Genomic DNA, 14,557 nt, shown 5'->3' on the forward strand with positions numbered 1-14,557 from the left:
TGCAGTTGATTTTTGTATCCTACAACTTTAGTAACTATATTCTAATGGGGTTTTTTGGTGGAATCGAGTTTTCTATATACGTAATCATATCATCTGTGAACTGATAGAATTTTACTTCTTTTCCAGTTTGGATACCTTTTATTTCTTGCCTAATTGCTTTTGTTGATATGTCTAGTACTATGTTAAATAAAAGTGGCGAGAGTGGCCATCATTGCCTTATTACTGATCTTAAAGAAAAAGCTTTCAGTTTTTCACTGTTGAGTATGATATTAGTTCTGGTTTAATATATGACCTTTATTATGTTTAGGATTTCCTCGTATTCCTAGTTTGTTATTTTTATTATGAAAGGGTGTTGAATTTTTTTCAAATCCTTTTTTTAAATCCAGTTGTCATGATGGACAGAATTTCATCTACTCTGTTAATGTGATGTATTACATGGGTTGATTTTCATGTTAAACTATCCTTGCATCCCAGTGATAAATCCCGCTTGGTTATGGTGTATAATCCTTTCATTGTGTTATTGAATTCAGTTTTCTAGTATTTTCTTGAGGATTTTTTCCATCTATACTCATCAATGATAATGTTTTGGGCAAAGACTTTTGAAATGAGTGAGAACGATGTATCCCCGTCTGATTTTTATAATAATAATACTTGCTAACAGCTTGTTTTTATGTCAGTTATTTCATTTGTTTATTGCAGTAGACCACATACTCTAGTTTTCTTGTGAAGGTGCTAGACTCAGAATTACACATCATTACGTAACTATTAGTGGTAGTATTACCCATAATAGTTAATACTTGTAGAGAACATACTCTTTCAGGCACTCTTCTAAGTGTTTTACATATATTCATTTAATTCTCACAACAATCGTTTGTAGTAGGTACTATTAATAACCGCATTTTACAGATGAGTAAAATGTTGAGTAACAAGTATAGAACTCAGGGTTTATCTGGATTTTAATACAGACCATCTGGTTTCTAAATCTGCTTTGTTAGGTATATTGCCATTCACAGTTAACTGGAAGGCAGTCTATTTAATTTAGACTCTTGACTTGCTCTGGCATTTTGTTACCTGTGGAATCAGATAAACTTCTTATGATCTAAGATTATTATGGGACATCAGTTTTGTATGTGTGTGTTTGTGTGTGTCCCCCCATCAATGCTTTTTAATTTTAATTTAATTTTTTTAAGGTTTTTATTTATTTGAGAGAGAAAGCGAATGGGGAAGTTTGGGAGAGGGAGAGACAGAAGCAGACTCACCGATGAGTAGGGAGCCTTAGGACTCATTCCCAGGACCCTGAGGTCATGACCTGAGCTGAAGGCAGATTCTTAACCATCTGAGGCACCCAGGGGCGTTGTATCAGTGCTTTTTATTTTTATTTTTTATTCTTTTTAAAGGTTTTATTTATTTATTTGACAGAGAGCACAGTTGGCAGAAAGGCAGGCAGAGAGAGAAAGGGAAGCAGGCTCCCCGATGAGTAGAGAGCAGGAGGGCCTGGGATCATGACCTGAGCTGAAGGTAGAGGCTTAGCCCTTTGAGCCACCGAGGCGCCCTATATCAGTGCTTTTTAAAAAGAAGTAAAGCACTTGAGCTTTGAGGCACCTGTTCTTTTCAAATGTCCTTGATCTTCCTGGGCTCATGAGTGTGCTTTGAATATTTAAAGTTGCTTAAGTGAGGTATCTAACAGCTAGCAGTCATAGGGATTATATAGCTGATGTTTGAGAGAAAAACAGTAAGGAATAGGGAGCTAGGTTTTAAAATTTATGTTAAGTCTAGTCTATGTGGCTGTGCCTTAAGAGGCTTGATCAAGTCATTGCCTGGTGCATAAATTTGCTTTAGATTACCAGTGTCTCCTCACTTTATGCAAACCTGGTATATAAGAATAATGGGTTTATATATATAATACAAGTGAGAGACTTTATTTTTCTACTTTCACAGTAGGATTTCTTTTAGTGTTAAGATTTTTCTAACATATTTAATATACAAATCCATTTAAGCTCTATCTTTTATTTTTATTTTTTAAAGATTTTATTTATTTATTTGACAGACAGATCACAAGTAGGCAGAGAGGAGGAAGCAGGCTCCCCGCTGAGCAGAGAGCCCGATGCAGGGCTCCATCCCAGGACCCTGGGATCATGACCTGAGCTGAAGGCAGAGGCTTTAACCCACTGAGCCACCCAGGCGCCCTTTATCTTTATCTTTTATCTTTTAAGCTTTATCTTTTAATAAACCAGTTCTTGTGGAGCTTAGACTGTATTCTTGATGTCACAACATGGTTATTTTAAAGGTAACATTTGAAAAAAGGTAACTTTGATGTTTAATTCCAGTTATGTGAGTTCACTGTGGCTAGTAAGGGAAGATGATTACTTTTATGGATGTAGACTTTTGGCCTGTCTTGAAGTATGTTTCCCCACTTGTACTCTTACTTTTTTGCATGTAGTACTGAAAGTGTGTTGTTTATTATACTCTTATAAACAGAAAATCTCTAAGGAGATCAAATCATTAAGAAGCTTAAAGGACAAAGTTTAACATGACCTTTGTAAAGGATGGAAAAAATGTTCTCAGTCTCAGTCTCCTTTTGAAAGTGAGGTTTTTGTGCTTTTTATAGAGATTTAAATCTTTGGATTTGATTATAGGAGCTTATGGGTCTTTATTCTCAATTTGAAATTCAGAGTGTTAAAATCATTTTTTAAGTTATTGCTCCATACACCTTTTTATTATTTTTTAAAATATATATTTATTTATTAGAATGAGTGGGGAGGAGAGAGAGAAGCTGAGGGAGAGCAGGGAGCCTAATATGGGACTCCATCCCAGGACTCTGGGATCGAGACCTGAGCGGAGGTCTTGATCTTAACTGTCTTGAGTTAAATTACTTAGTTACGCTTAACTGAGCCACCCAGGCGCCCAAAACTGAAAATTATTTTTATTAAATTTATATTAAATTAAACGGTTTGTCTGCACACTGACCTGAACTGAGGTGGAGCAGTTTACATCCCACTTCATGTGAATAAGAATACATTTTGCTGCGGAAATAATATATGTTATTAAATAGTACTGCTTTAGATTCCCCTGTGTTACATAATATATGGGCTGTATTCCATAAATACTTTTTTAAAACTTTGAAAACTTTTTAGTAATGGTAGTCCTCTGGCCCCAAAATTTTCACTTAAAAATATTTATGGACCTTTTACTTTCCATAAGCTGCCTTATTTTCATGGTTGGAAGAATATGCAGCATGAACCAGTAGTATTAAGAATGAAATATATGTTGAATTAACTATAGTGATTAGTAAGTACAGATTGGTAATAGTTGCCCACAGCACTAATTGTTGCTTTTGTGGCTGAATACCACAGTGACTTCCATAGGCAGAGGAGCACAGTGGGAATACAAAACAGATATTGTCTATCCTGCTCTCTCTAGGATACATGTTTATGTATTCAAGTTATTCTTTGTGATTTTTATTAAATGTGACACACTTTCAAGGATGCAAAATAAGGAAACAGTTGATCTTTTTCTTATTTCTTCAGTCTCCTACAAAAGCTGTATATAATGCCAGGCATTGGAACCATCCAGACTCAGAAGAGCTACCTGGGCCACCAGTAGTAAAACCTCAGAGTGCTACAGTAAGTGAACTGTACTTTTTAACATCGTTTTTGTTTAGGCCGTTGCTATCTTTATTCACAGTTTGAAAATCTTTGACCATAACAGTTTATTTTGGGTCTTCCTCACTAAAATTGAGCAGCTTCAGTTTAATTCTTTGGAAAAGTGAGGATTGTAGACAGGATTATTGAAATTCTGGTGCTACTAGTTTATAGATAAAGGCCTTAAAAAATACTGGATCATTTTACTCCTGACCCATATCTTACGGAATTACTATATTTAGTGTTTTATGGGTAAATTATTCCATATTTGAAGTTTATATTAGCTATTAAGAGCTATCTTAAGAATTATATCCTACATAGATCTTAGAGTAGCAAAGTGGTTAGTTTGAAATTACTTTGAGTAATTAATTTCAGAGAACTTTTTCCTGCATTCCAGTAATAGCTTTCAATTCAAAACACATTTGAAAAAGATTCTTACCAAATTATTTTCTTCAGAGTAACTGGGAGGACCATGGATTAATACTTGAAGTTAATGGTAACACCTCAGTCATCTGGAGCTGTCAAGTAATGAATTCTTTATAACAACAAAAAAATTAGGGATAGAGATCTTTCTAAGATATTATAATTACAGTTCCCTGTGTTCTTAAAGTTGAATGTATTAAACTCCCTTTACTAGTATAAGATCATTATTGTGTATATTACTAATTATATATCAAGCTTTTATTTTGGCTATTTATTTATACTCCAAATTACAGATTCTTACTTTAAAAGTTCTTTTGTCTATCTGTTGTGGTTTTCTTGTCCTGTTCCTAACTTTTTATCAATGCTATTTATGTGTGTAATTGTGGTTCTTTATTCCTTCTCATGGTCTTGGAGACAAAAAACAAACTATGTATGAAATGTGAGGTTTAAAAAGACCAGAAGGAATTCCTGAGCGGTTCTTTTGTGAGTTTTACCTAGTAGTGCATAGAATTTTAAAGTAGCCCTTATAACATTTCAGAGGCCTCTCCCTGCCCCCCTTTTTTTAAAAAGCCAAATTTGTTAGGTAGATGAGCTGTTACTATTTTTATATATTTATTTAGAACAATAATTTAATACCTTTATTAATAGGTGAGGCTGTCTTCAAAGGAACCAAATCAAAAAGATGATGGAGTTTTTAAGGCTCCTGCACCACCACCCAAAGTGATAAAAACTGTGACAATACCTACTCAGCCCTACCAAGATATAGTTACTGCACTGAAATGCAGAAAAGAAGACAAAGAAGTAAGCAGCCATATACAGTTTTTACTGCATGTGGATAGATTTTTATATGTAATATTTAGCCTTTTAATGTCTTGAACAGATATCCACGAACTTACCTTTCCTAGTACTTATCTAATGTTTTTTAAAACTTTTCGTTTAGTTGCCGTATAATGAACTGTTTTATACACTTCTAAATGAAGTACTGCAAGCCTGTAGATTTAAATATACTAGTTCATGGTTAAAAAAGAAGTGGACTTATCTTTTCTTGGCAGTTGTATACTGTTGTTCAGCATGTGAAGCACTTCAATGATGTGGTGGAATTTGGTGAAAATCAAGAGTTCACTGATGATATTGAATACCTGTTAAGTGGCTTAAAGAGCACTCAGCCTCTAAACACACGTTGCCTTAGGTGAGATCTTATTTTTATATTTGATAAATGTATGCATCCTCTAGCTTACTGAATATTTCCTGCCAGATAGAGCCAACCATTTTGTTACCATTATTTTGTTATCATAACTATAGTTTATAGGGGGTGGAAATAAGTTACAATGTGGTTGATTTCTTTTAAGGGGTTTGATTCTACATGGACAAAGGAAAGTTGGATGATTGTAGTTCATTAGCATAGTATAGATTTCACTTTACAGATGAAAAGAAGTGTTATACTAACAAATCTTAAGTTCTTTTTCAGCCCCAAATTTCAGACACATGATAAATATGTTTAAGCATGTTTTGATTTGGATCATCTTTTGCATACTATAGTGGATTGAATTATCTTAATTTGATTGAATTATCCAGTCAGTTGGAATATATCCAATCAAATGTTATCTGTAGTCTTCATGTATCAGAAGCATTATGAAAGGTCGCAGGAGTGGTATAAAGACTACATCAAAGATGATTATGTGTTATTTATATTTATACTAATCACTGTGCATCAACAGGTTTTTAATAATTCAGTTTGCGCATGTGTTTTATATTGTGATCCATATGGGCAGTGGGTTGACACACCCTCACCCTTCCCCATTTGCTTGTTTTGATATTGCATAAACAAAAAACTAATGCACTATTTTCAGTACCCTCCCTAATGTAGTCTATTTTCTCCTAGTGTTATTAGCTTGGCTACTAAATGTGCCATGCCCAGTTTTCGAATGCACCTGAGAGCACATGGAATGGTAGCAATGGTCTTTAAAACCTTGGATGATTCCCAGCACCATCAGGTATTCTTAAGTTTCTGGGATTAGGAAGCATTATTTAAAATTTTATAGTGTATTTGGGAGTGCCTGCGTGGCTTAGTCGGTTAAGTGCCTGACTCTTGATTTCAGCTTGGATCATTATCTTAGGGTCGTGGGATGGAGCCCTGCATGGGACTTGCATTCAGCAGGGAGTCTGCTTGCATTTCTCTATCCTCCCCCCATATTTAAATATGCTAGTTCATGGTTACAAAAGAAGTGGACTTCTTTTTAAAAAATTTGTGTATTTGGCTATTAAAAAATATCTTCATTGGATATTCATATATGATTATTTCCTAATTATGGGTTGAGTTTTATTTGCTAAATATATAGAGGTTAATACCAGAAGTTTTTGCTTTTGATATATTATTCAAGGTTATTTTCTCATGACACTTCTTTCTTTTAATATTATTGTCAATTTATACCATTAAAACATAAGTTACCACACCTAACACACCATATTATACTGGATATTTAATTCTGTGAATATTGAGTTCCTCAAATTATTAAGTGCTGAAAAAAATCTTTTAGGGGCATCTGGGTGCTCAGTTGGTTAAGTATAAATGACTCTGGATCTCAGTTCAGGTCTTGATTTCAGGGTTGTGAGTTCAAGCCACACACTGAGCTCCATACTGGGCATGGAGCCTACTTTAAAAAAACAAACAAACAAAAAAACCAAAAAAACCCCTTTTTTACTCTTTGATATTAATAGCATGAAAAAATAGTTTGAAATTAAGATTTAAAAAAACTTTTTGTTTGGATGTTGAATCTAGTTCTATCTAGCCCATTGTGAAAAGAAACAAAATTCTCATTTTCATTATGACTTTGACCCTAATCTCTTAAAAATCAAGTATCTGTAATAAAAGTCAGGTTTAACATTTTTGATGTTGGGGAAAAAATCGTTACTGGGGCACCTGGGTCACTTAGTCATTAAGCGTCTGCCTTTGGCTCAAGTCATGATCCCAGGTTCCTGGGATTGAGCCTTGCATTGGGCTCCCTACTCAGTGGGAAGCATGCTTCTCCCGATCCTACTCCCTCTGCTTGTGTTCCCTCTCTCGCTATGTCTCTGTCAAATAAATCTCAAAAGGAATCAGTACTAACCATTATCATTAGTGGTATTTTCAGACAACTTTATTATATTTTTGTTTAAGGAAATTATGTTCCAAATGCAGATTAGGTGACACAGTCTAATACTGAATCACCTTCTTCTAATTCTTCTTTTTTTTTTTTTTAACTTATTTGAGAGAGGAAGAGTACGAGTAAGGTGAGGGGCAGTGGGAGAAGCAGACTTCCTACCCAGCAGGAAGCCCGATGTGGGGCTCGATCCCAAGACTCTGGGATCATGACCTGAGCCGAAAGCAGATGCTTAACCAAATTAGTCACCCAGGCATCCCTAATATTGAATCTTCTGAAATTGAAAGCAGTGTACTTAACCCTGAGTGAGTATAATCCCATTGTCAAGTTATATCAGATACAGAACAATGAGGGGGAAGAGAATAGACTTAAGAATTAATTTGCTTTATTACAGTTAGGAAAGGGCCAAGGCATTAGTGTGTGCTCTTGGGGGCAGTGGATCTCATAAGGCCTGTACTGTGACATCATGATTTCAAAAAATAATTTGCTTTGTAAGCATTTAACTAGTCACCTAGACTGAAATTTTTCCATGTTAGGGGATTCAGAGTTTAAATCTTTAGGGGTATCTGGGTGGTGCACTCACTTTAAGCATCCAACTCTTGGTGTTTGCTCTGCACTCAGTGTGGAGTCTGCTTGAGATTCTTTCTCCCTTTCCCCCTCTTGCTTGTTCTCGCTCGCTCGCTCTCTCTCAAATAAATCTTTTTAAAAAAATCTTTAGATATTTATATTTTGTGCATTGAAATAAGTGTTAAGTACAAGATACTCCAAATGTTGGATTATCCCAACATAGACCATTTCGTTATGTAATGCTCACCTAAAATATATTACCTCAGTACCCTGGATTTTAGTACTATAAGCAGAGTATGCTAACTATCTTACCCAAATGATTTTTTTTTTCTTTTTAAAAAAAATTTTTTTTGAGAGAGAGATCACGAGCAGGGATGAGGAATGGTGGAGGAAGAAGCAGATTTGCCACTCAGCAGGGAGCCCAGTGCGGGGCTCCATCCCAGGACCCTGAGATCATGACCTAAGCTGCAGGCAGACGTTTATCCAACTGAGCCATTCAGGTGCCCCCTATCTAAATGATTTTAAGAGCACATTATATTAATGGTTTTTTAAAAAATTGGTTCAATCAGACCTGATGGATTTATTTTAAAGAAATGAATCTAAATATGTATATTTGAACATCCTAGCTTTGTATTTCTGACACAAACTCAGCTGCTTATTTTATTGAAAAAAAGCTATGTCTGATGCTGATTTTAAGATACATATTACTGATTTAGAATTGAAATTCAACTTTATCAGTTATAAAGAATAAAGTGAAATATAGTGTAAAACATGGTTTTGTGTGTGTGTGTGTGTGTGTGTGTGTGTGTGTGTGTATGCATAGCTAGGAAAAAATGTTCTTTAAACTCTTATCCCAGAATGGCTAAAGAAATATGTAATTCCACTCACATTCTTCTAGTTTGCAGCATTGTTATGGGGAACATCTCTAGAAAGGAAAATTTTAAGTAACAGAGCTTTATTTAATGGATATTTTCCTAGAGTATTCAAAGGGGGGGGATTTTCACTGAATGAAACATGTTCAAGGCTTCCAACATGTGAACAAATGTCAGAACAGTCATACTAACTGAAATTGTCACCAATTGCTCACATTAACTTTTATTTTTATCTTTTGAAGAATCTGTCCCTTTGTACAGCTGCCCTCATGTACATACTGAGTAGAGATCGTTTGAACATGGATCTTGATAGAGCTAGCCTAGATCTCATGATTCGACTTCTAGAACTGGAACAAGATGCTTCTTCAGCTAAGCTATTGAATGAAAAGGACATGAACAAAATCAAAGAAAAAATTCGAAGGCTCTGTGAAACTGTACACAACAAGCATCTTGATCTAGAAAATATAACGGTGGGTTTCTTCATTCTTTCTTTTTTTTTTTTTTTTTTTTTTTTAAGATTTTATTTATTTACTTGTCAGAGATAGAGGGAGAGAGAGCGAGTGAGCACAGGCAGACAGAGAGGCAGGCAGAGGCAGAGGGAGAAGCAGGCTCCCTGCTGAGCAAGGAGCCCGATGTGGGACTCGATCCCAGGGTGCTGGGATCATGACCTGAGCCGAAGGCAGCTGCCCAACCAATGAGCCACCCAGGCGTCCCGGGTTTCTTCTTTCTACTGTAAAATGAAAATTACTTTCAGAAAGTTTTACATTAGTACATTAGCAGATGTGTGACTTTGGAGAAGTCATTTAACCTCTTGGTCAACAATTGGGCAAGTTCTTCTAAGGTTCAGCTCTGAGGATAATTCTGTTCCGTGTCTGAAATTCCTGGATTAGTCCATCTATATTTAGATTTTTTGCCAAATTTTCTACTGCATTTTGTCTATCTTTTCCTTGGGGGGTGTATGTGTAGGCGTCAGGAATAAAGATTCAGAGGATTTCTGAGGGCCATTTGAGTATTCACTTACTCCAGAGTATCTCAAGGTGTCTGATTAACTCTTCAAGGGCCCAAAACTCAGAAGGAAGTTTCCTAGGCACCTGCCTTTCCTGGAGCGATGGCTATAGTAATATTGGGGTCATGGCCAGTAGTAACTCTTAGATGACTGTGTTGTTTCTGGTTGATTACAGTTTTCCTTTCCTCTGGCTTTTTTTACTTATAGAAACAGTAATATCCCCACAGGTTACTAGACCAAAGAAGATAATTGGTCTTGTCATTTTGAAAAAATAAAATTATCTGCTTATATATAACCTTTCAGATATTCCCAGTATTAAAACTGTATAAATATTGTTTTTTCTACTGCCTACTAAACTGAAAACTGCAGCATTTACCTCAAAAATTAGAGAGTGCTTTGTGCTCGCCAGCTATGACTTAGGGGTATTGCTCTGTTTAATTAAGGTAGAATAGGATATTTGTGTAAAGTGGGGCTTGAGGGGAAAGGCAAGATGCAGAATTGAATGTATTCAGTACATTAAAGTTGGAAAAATAGCTCAGATGGTGGATAGATGGTCAGATTGTACCTCACCAGACTATTTGTATACTATGTTTAAAATATATTTGTAATTGAAATATATTTGTAAATATATATATTGTCATTTATTTTCTTTTAACATTTTTATAGCATATACAGATTTTTTAATGATACAAAAGAATAAATTTGAGATAATTTTTATTTGCTGCATCATTGAATAAGTATACCTTTTTTGCAGGGGTTTCCTATGTTATTCAACATTTTATAGATTCTTTCCAGGCATTTGCTGTTAAATATATATACTTGTCCATTGAATTTTCTCTGTGGTTTGATAAATTTATTAGGATGGTAAATAACAGTATAGTAACTTTCTTATATCATGTTAAGTCATTTACTTACATGATTAAAACCAGAACACAGTTGCTAATTTTAGGATGCCTCTTTTCCTCCCAACTTCAGCTAGTCTTGAATATTTTATTTGTTTTAAATCTTACAGTAGACATTGTTTTGTACAGTGATTGTCCCTCTACACATCAGTTTTGGATTTTTATTAATTACTTCTTCCTTGAAATACATTGTTATTCCTGATGTGCCATGGGAAGATAATTTAAAATATTATAGTGTTTTCATCTATAATTCATGTGACTGAGAGTTAACAGTTGCTCATTAGTATTCTGATTAATGATTTGTGCTTTAACTCTTGGAGAACTATTCCAGTTTTCATATAAAATGTTTGAATTGTAGGCTATTTTTAATTGCTAGCTTATGAGTAGGCTTTATGAATATAGCCTAAAACATCAGACAGCCCTTTTTATGCTGACAGAAGACAAATTAAAATCCCTTTTTAGCATACAAACTTAAGATTTTTTGCTATATTAATTTCAAATTACTGTCCCCTTTCTTCTTTAACAAAGAAAGCCTCATTAGGCTTCAGTTTTATTACTACAGTGAGTCTTGAGCTAATATACCTGAATTGATCTTATTAAATTACTTTTTCAGGGATTTAGAATAAGAATTGGGCAAAATGGAATCTTTCTGTAGTGATGATTTCTAGTTCTTTATTTGTCACCTTTGTGTGTGTGTAATAGACTAACATAGTCTAGATCTCTTCTAAATCTATAATACTAAGATTTTTGCTGGTAAGCTCTGTTTTTTCTCACTTCTCGGTATCTGTCTTCAGTTCTAGATAGGCCAGGAGGACTTAATGTAAACTTGTATCTTTGAAAGGATAAAAGCTTTGGAAAGAAAACCAGGTCTTATCAGCCTTCTAATTTTGTTATGCTGATATTCCTTATTGCAGCAGGAACCAGACTGTAATTTGTTGGTGGGTGTCCCATGCTTTTAAAAGGAAACACAGTAAGAGAGAAAAATAATGATTAAAGGCAAATCAAGAGAAAGAAAAACACCAGTCCAGTTGTAACTTTGAGCTTTACTGCTCTGTGCTGCTTCTAGTGGTGGTCTCCTCAATCATTATTTATATATAATTTTGTCATGATAGCCACATGATGTATATCCAAGTTGCCAACCCTGCATACAAAGTTTAAGACTGGTGAATCTGAAACCCTGAAAGTAACAGGATTTTTATTCAGGATAGGTAAGGAAATACATGGAATAATAAGAAAAACAAGGAACTTTGCAAGGAAAGTAAAGAATAATGGACGGGGGACTCACTTTTGGAGAAATACAGTTAGCTTATAAATATGTGGGAAAAAATGTGTAAGTTTCCTGTAGTTTGAAAAACTCAAACCAAAGCAGTATCTTTTTTTTTAACCATTTGGCAAAAATGTAAAGTGATAACTAGTGCCACTGGATTCAGGGCCTCTGGTATGTACAAACTTTACTCCTGTAATTAAGTTAATCTAGTATAGTGATTTATAGTTCATATATATGCACTTTGATTTAGCAGTCCTATCTGTGCCTCTGTACCAAAGACCAAACAGTACCACCATTTATTTTATTGAATTGACAAATGGTAGACTACTTTTAATAAGGATTTTCTCTGTGAAAACAAGCTGGTGGTTAAAAGTATTTAACTTAGAGACTATTTTGATAGACATTAGTTCAGTTTTACTTATAAAAGCTATATTATATTATAAAGAATACTCTGGGCTGGTAGCATGCAGTGAACTTTTCAAAAAAATAGTCTCTTAGAAGTATTGCCTCAGGATTTTTGTTAAGAGTCAGTATTTATTAATGATGCCTCTCATTTTTAGACTGGGCATTTAGCTATGGAGACCTTGCTGTCCCTTACTTCTAAACGAGCAGGAGACTGGTTTAAAGAAGAACTCCGGCTTTTGGGTGGTCTGGATCATATTGTAGATAAAGGTATGACATAAACACGTATAATATTTTTATGTGTTAATTTTAACCTGAAGAAAATATTCTGTGTATGTACTTCAAAAAATTACTGCATCGATTTAAAAAATCTTTAGGAGCATCTTGCAAATCTTGAACTTTTGAAGGAAAGGCCATTAGCACTTTGATATTGGAGAATTATGGAAATAATTATAATAAAAGTCTCATGTATTTCAACATCACAGAGTTTTATAAAACTTAGAATAAATAATGTTCAGAGAGGTTCTAGCATACTTCATATGTGAACAGATGGCTTTTAGTGTTAGCTAAGGGGATAGATATTGAGGTGATGAGACCTGCTAATTTTATATCCATTTCGTTTCTCCTAGTGAAAGAATGTGTGGATCATTTAAGTAGAGACGAAGATGAAGAGAAACTGGTAGCCTCATTATGGGGAGCAGAGAGATGTTTACGAGTTTTAGAAAGTGTAAGTATGGACAACTATGTTGGGAAAGTTGTTTAATTTAATTATGATTGTGTGTGGGAGACTATCATATTTTACATTAAATATCCCCAAAATTTTACTTTTGTTAATCCAAATTGAAATTGTTACACCAATTAAGCAGCCAGTGTTAATGAACAAGTTAAATAATCAGTTTAGTTTATGTGTTTCGTCACTCTTTGGGAAACCTTGCATGTCAAGTTTGTTTTTATTTCAAAAGGTTATTGTTCTTCCCTTAATGTGGAATTCTTAAATATATTAACTTGTTTGTGGGAAATGATAGTTAAGAGCTGTCAGGTTTTGTTTTTTAATTAGTAAGGATTTCCTTGATTTAGCTGTTTGGGTCACATGGTTTATAATCACAGCTTATGATAATATTTGGCTTTGAGGAATGATACTCTTGAACTGTGTGTGCTATAAGTATATTTATTAATTTGACTTTTATGAATGATTTAACAGAGTTCAGTGTAGGGTTACAAGTTATGCTGCCGGTGTGTTTCAGAATGAATAGATTGTGTATTGACCAGACTGGATTAGTAACGTACTTTTTGAAACATCTTTGGTATTAACCTAGTGAGAATTAAAAGTTCCTGAAAAGACAAAATTGAAAATTGTTCTTTCTAAAGCTTTTAGAATGCTTCAAGTGCCTCAGATTAAATAGATACCATTTTTTTATTCTAAATGAACCCACTTAGGACTTTATTAGTTTCTAAGTTAGAAACTGCTCTTTTCTGACATTCAGAGTGATTGGTAATTCATGATCATGAATGTGTAGTGCAGAATGTGTTACTTAAGAGCAAGCAATTTTAACAGTGTTTTTTGATTTTGTAATAAAGGAATAGCTCTCGTATTTTAAATCTGGGAACATGTTGGTTATTCCCTTAGATGACAAGGGCTGATTCTTATATTTTTTGTCTTTAATAGTACAAAGAATATATATTATATGTGAATGAATGAAAATTATGGATGCCACAATTATTTCAAATTTTTCCCTTTTAGGTAACAGTGCATAATCCAGAGAATCAAAGCTACTTGATAGCATATAAAGATTCACAACTCATTGTTTCTTCGGCTAAGTAAGTTTTACTTAAATAATCATGCTGTTAATTGGGGTTGATCAAGTATCTAACTCTGAGTTTCTGGTCAGGGTCATGAGATCGAGGTCCATGTTGGGCTCCACACTCAGCAGGATGTCTGTTTGAGATTTTTCTCTTTCTCTCCCTTTGCTGCTCCTCCTGCTGTGTGCTTGCTCTCTCGGCTTTCTAAAATGAATAATTTTTTAAAAAACATGTATCATGATATTAAAGCATTTGAGTTGACCATAAAGAAAATATGATTGCTTCGCCTTCTTTCATAAAATACTTCTGTCAAGTTCTGGGAACTAGAAGTAGTACAGTATAGTACAAAAGTTAGGAGTATACATTCTGGAGCCTGAATGAGTAAATGTGGATCCCACCTTCATGACTCCAGCCCTGTCACCTAGGGCAAGTCATTCACTTGCTACAAGTTCTTCAGAAGGGGGTAATAATTACATTTACCTACCTGAGGTTGTTGTCACAATAAAGAGATCATATATATGCTAATATGTGTTAAAC

The 14,557-nt window shown here is 34.5% G+C and overlaps 1 protein-coding gene across 2 annotated transcripts in view; it reads left to right on the forward strand.

The window, feature by feature from the left end:
• WAPL (WAPL cohesin release factor) overlaps window positions 1-14,557 on the forward strand; it is a 79,285-nt gene that overhangs the window by 47,951 nt on the left and 16,777 nt on the right. For both annotated transcript variants that reach the window (XM_059169716.1, XM_059169717.1), the window contains exons 5-12: window positions 3,528-3,623; window positions 4,713-4,865; window positions 5,117-5,253; window positions 5,947-6,058; window positions 8,886-9,113; window positions 12,379-12,490; window positions 12,850-12,947; window positions 13,962-14,038. In XM_059169716.1, coding sequence (XP_059025699.1) covers window positions 3,528-3,623; window positions 4,713-4,865; window positions 5,117-5,253; window positions 5,947-6,058; window positions 8,886-9,113; window positions 12,379-12,490; window positions 12,850-12,947; window positions 13,962-14,038 — 1,013 coding nt within the window. The remainder of the gene's footprint in view (window positions 1-3,527; window positions 3,624-4,712; window positions 4,866-5,116; window positions 5,254-5,946; window positions 6,059-8,885; window positions 9,114-12,378; window positions 12,491-12,849; window positions 12,948-13,961; window positions 14,039-14,557) is intronic.

The sequence above is a fragment of the Mustela lutreola genome, chromosome 4 (assembly GCF_030435805.1).
Source record: "Mustela lutreola isolate mMusLut2 chromosome 4, mMusLut2.pri, whole genome shotgun sequence".
Classification (NCBI taxonomy): domain Eukaryota; kingdom Metazoa; phylum Chordata; class Mammalia; order Carnivora; family Mustelidae; genus Mustela; species Mustela lutreola.